At 35.1% G+C, this 3690-nt stretch overlaps 1 protein-coding gene across 3 annotated transcripts; it reads right to left on the bottom strand.

The window, feature by feature from the left end:
- Nucleotides 1-862: 862 nt before the first annotated feature.
- LOC127882296 (uncharacterized) lies at nucleotides 863-3690 on the bottom strand. 3 transcript variants are annotated; one of them, XM_052430858.1, is made up of 2 exons: nucleotides 3452-3690; nucleotides 863-2624 (listed from the first exon to the last, which is right to left on the bottom strand). In XM_052430858.1, the coding sequence occupies exon 2, from the start codon at nucleotides 2613-2615 to the stop codon at nucleotides 1344-1346; it is 1272 nt and encodes a 423-aa protein (XP_052286818.1). In that variant the 5' UTR covers nucleotides 2616-2624; nucleotides 3452-3690; the 3' UTR covers nucleotides 863-1343. The 3 variants fall into 3 exon arrangements, with proteins under 3 accessions (XP_052286818.1, XP_052286819.1, XP_052286820.1); XM_052430859.1 differs by having other exon boundaries at nucleotides 863-2621; XM_052430860.1 differs by lacking the exon at nucleotides 3452-3690 and adding an exon at nucleotides 3336-3447.

Here is a 3690-nt window from a genome sequence, read left to right as displayed (position 1 = left end):
CATTTATGATTGCGTTATAAATGACGTCGTTTCATACATGTAGTTTATTTAGTGTTTTATGCTACTACTTGTGTTATTTGTATTACATTCTTGAAGTGTTTGATTGTTAACGTTTAAGAACGTCGTTTTATAAAGTCTCTGCTTCAATAATATGTGTTACATATATTATATGAAATGACATTAATCTTCTAATAGTTCAAATAAGGTTATATTTTTCCCCTAATTATATGCGTATATAAACAATAAGAAACGCAACAGGCTATATTTTACAATCACTGCTCAACAAATCAATCATAACAAATAAAATTATATAAAAGAAGTTACAATATAAATACGCGATTGATTTGCATGAACAATATAATCAATAAGAGACATAATCAAGAAAGGAATCATTTAGGACTTGGGTTCGTATCAGCGTTCTAACAAGAAATGACGTAACACGCTCTTAAAATGCTTATAATCTGCGAGATATTTTAGCAAAAAAAAATAATTAAATACACATTCGTTGCTTCATTTGCATTTGATGAATACGTTTTTATTAACGATAATGTTGTCATCTCTACTTGTATTGGAACGCGTTTGTGTAAAACAAAATCTGGTGTAATGTAGCCTTTATTTTTCTGGGAAGCTAATTACAATTAAAAATTACATAAATAATACTAAAAAATAGATACACAAAAAAATATTTCAAATTAAACAACATTTTGAATGGCTATGAGGGTGAACGGCAACATATAGGAAAGGATTTCGTTTGAAAATGATATGTGTAATGCAAGAGCTTTAGACTAACGTATAACAACTTTATGCAAATGAGTAAAAATGCAAGTTATGCAATAAATAAAAACGTGAAGAATTCAACACAAACGTATTTGGAAGTGTACTTACATATGAATAAATGTAATCCGGATCTCGACATGTTTTTTATGTTGGAATAAAAAACACACATATCTCATTCGTTGGTGCAAGCAATGCTGACCCATTTTATCTCCAAATCTATCAATCGCAAATCTAACCCAATCAGAAAAACGTGTATTGCCATTAGTACATATAGAACGGGAGATAAAACAAATAAAACATTCTTTAATTCCACTGATGTTCATTTTCTTTCCTTTCACCTAATATATTGGGAACTTTTGACTTGTTTAAAACGTATAATTGCATAATTATATCACATAAACGGTATCTTACCTGTAAATTAGGTGATAGAAAGATAATTATGACAAGAAACTTCCATGCACATAATTGGCAAAAATGTCTATAGTCATTTGCTTGGTTTGGTTAGTGGAAACACAATTTGTTTACACTGTTTTAAAATGTCAAGTATCATGGTGTATATGTGTGTTTTATTTACATCGTAAGCGTGGACTGCGATTATAAATGGCCACACGGTCAATCAAGTGTTCGTCCGGCGGTGGTTCGGAATATTTTGGCAACTTCCGTTCCTTGTTTTCAATACTTGGCAAAAGTTGCTCGTCATCAATATCTATCGTAATCACCGTCGATGACGTCACTTGGCGAGGAGTAGCACGTGGCGTCACGTTGGCGCTGTGTCCTTCGCTAGAACGTGGCGTATCCATATGCAAAGCCTTAGTGGAAACTAGCCTTGCCGATGGTGATAACCTGTGGGAAGATGGGGCGGATTTGGCTAGAGCTATTCTTGTGAACGTAGTTTCGGTGAATTCGCTTCGCGGTGCGTACATTGGCGACGGTTCGGATTTTGGGCGCAGAAAACGAGTGGAGCCCGATTTGTCATCTGAACTGGCAATCTGCGTCCTGCGACCGTATGGTGACATATAGGAGTTGCCATACACTGTAACTGAGCGTTTTAAGATCGGTTTTGGCTTTGATTCACTCGATGGATCGCCTCCTCGCCATAATTGGTTCTTGGGGTTTCGGCATCCAAATAAAATCCCTCTGCATTCAGCCACGGGCGTTTCTCTTTGGAACGTTACCGAAGCCTTATGATGTAAATTCAGCCTGTGTTTGGCATCTAAATCGATGTTTGATTCGTCGTCCTTCACTGACGTTGATTGCAGTTTCATTAAACTGTCCCGTCTAAAATCACTATGGACTATTTGTTTATTTTTGCTCAGCACATTTGCGCTGCTCGATGGTCTGGAACACCCGATTATTGCACTACTTTGCCGTCTGATGAGATTTTCCCTCTCTTTTAAATCCTTACCACTTTCATTGTCAGAATTACTGATTTCATCTTCGTCCGTCCTATTAGTCATGTTCATGATGTCTTCTTCTGTCGCGTCTTCGTCAACAAACGCATAATCTTTCGTGGGCCGTCTGCTGTATAGTCTTTCTACCATTTTTTCGATTTCAAACCCATTCATCTTCTTCCGGCCAACAAACCGACCGGTTCCGGGAATTACCGAACTCGCTGATAACGGTCTAACGTCATTTCCGGAAATGGGTTCTTCAAGTTCAATTGCCTTCTTCGGTTCGCTAAGACGCTTTACGAGCTCGTGCACTTCCTGTTTGCTCATAGGCTCGAGCCCGAGGTACTTCCGGCCTAGCGTGCAAAGCGGGATAAATCTGGGAGGGGAAAACTGCGTTTTCCGAGGGTAGAATTCCGTGTGAGGCAACCCCGTCTCTAGGTAATTCATCTTCTTCTACTGAAATATGGGTATATTGTTAATTGTTAAATAATTGAACAGTATTTTAGTCATGTGACGGCGGTCAGTATACCTGCTCAAACTTGCCGTTGGTAAACTGGTTTACCAGTTCAACGAACACACACGTATTGCAGTTAGATACCAACTGCCTTACTTTTCCTCGAGGTGAGGGGGGGGGGAATGAAATTAGAAATAACCATTACTTATTTGATGTGGAAACCGATCAAGCGTTCCCTGGCTTATTGAACAATAATTAAAACAAACTCGTAAAATAAATAAGCAATTAATTTAGCTGAGTGTTATTACATATATCCGATGCGTAATAACAATTAATATTCTAATGTATTTTTTATTTGTCCAAATTATCTTATATATAAGTACTATAAAGTATACTTCATAAAATGTTTACCTATGTGAAAAAAGAATAAAGTAATGTTAAAAATTTTATAAAAAGTACTTGTCAATTATTTATCAATAATTATCAAATATACAATATTACGTAAAGTGAGATTCAGTGTAAAATTACTATAACATTTTATATATCAGATAATGAAATTAAGATTTGAAAAGGGAACATTTGTGACAATATCAAATTTACTAGTTCGTTCGCTTCCATCAAAGATGAACTTGATTTGCGTGCATCTTAATATAAAGGGATCTAATTGCATCTATCATATTATAACATCAAAAATTTATATAATAATAGCATACTTCCAATGCAATTCCATAGTCCATTCCCATATTATTTATTAGTTTAATATTGGAAATAAAAGAACAGTTTAAGAGATAAAATTACAATACTTAAAAAAAAGAAAGAGCTTCATTACCTGTTTCCGAACATGTAATTTTTATCTAGCGTAGCTAAACTCTCATCAACTCTCATCAATTTCCGCAAGTATAACACACCGTTTCGTATTTCCAAACAAACACAATCGTATTAAAACATTGTTAAGTCTACTTAAAAGTTTTATCAACAGGTAAATGTCTTCTTCACAGTGCATCTAAGTCGTTCGGGTATTTAAAATATGAAGTTAATGTTTATAAAACAACTTAAACGAAGAATTTA

The sequence above is a fragment of the Dreissena polymorpha genome, chromosome 5 (assembly GCF_020536995.1).
Source record: "Dreissena polymorpha isolate Duluth1 chromosome 5, UMN_Dpol_1.0, whole genome shotgun sequence".
Taxonomy (NCBI): Eukaryota; Metazoa; Mollusca; class Bivalvia; order Myida; family Dreissenidae; genus Dreissena; species Dreissena polymorpha.
Note: the sequence above shows the minus strand (reverse complement) of the source record. Positions and strands in the feature narration are given on the sequence as shown.

Excerpts from the sequence above, each read along its gene's own strand:
- LOC127882296 (XM_052430858.1), bottom strand. The coding sequence starts at position 2,615 with ATGAATTACCTAGAGACGGGGTTGCCTCACACGGAATTCTACCCTCGG.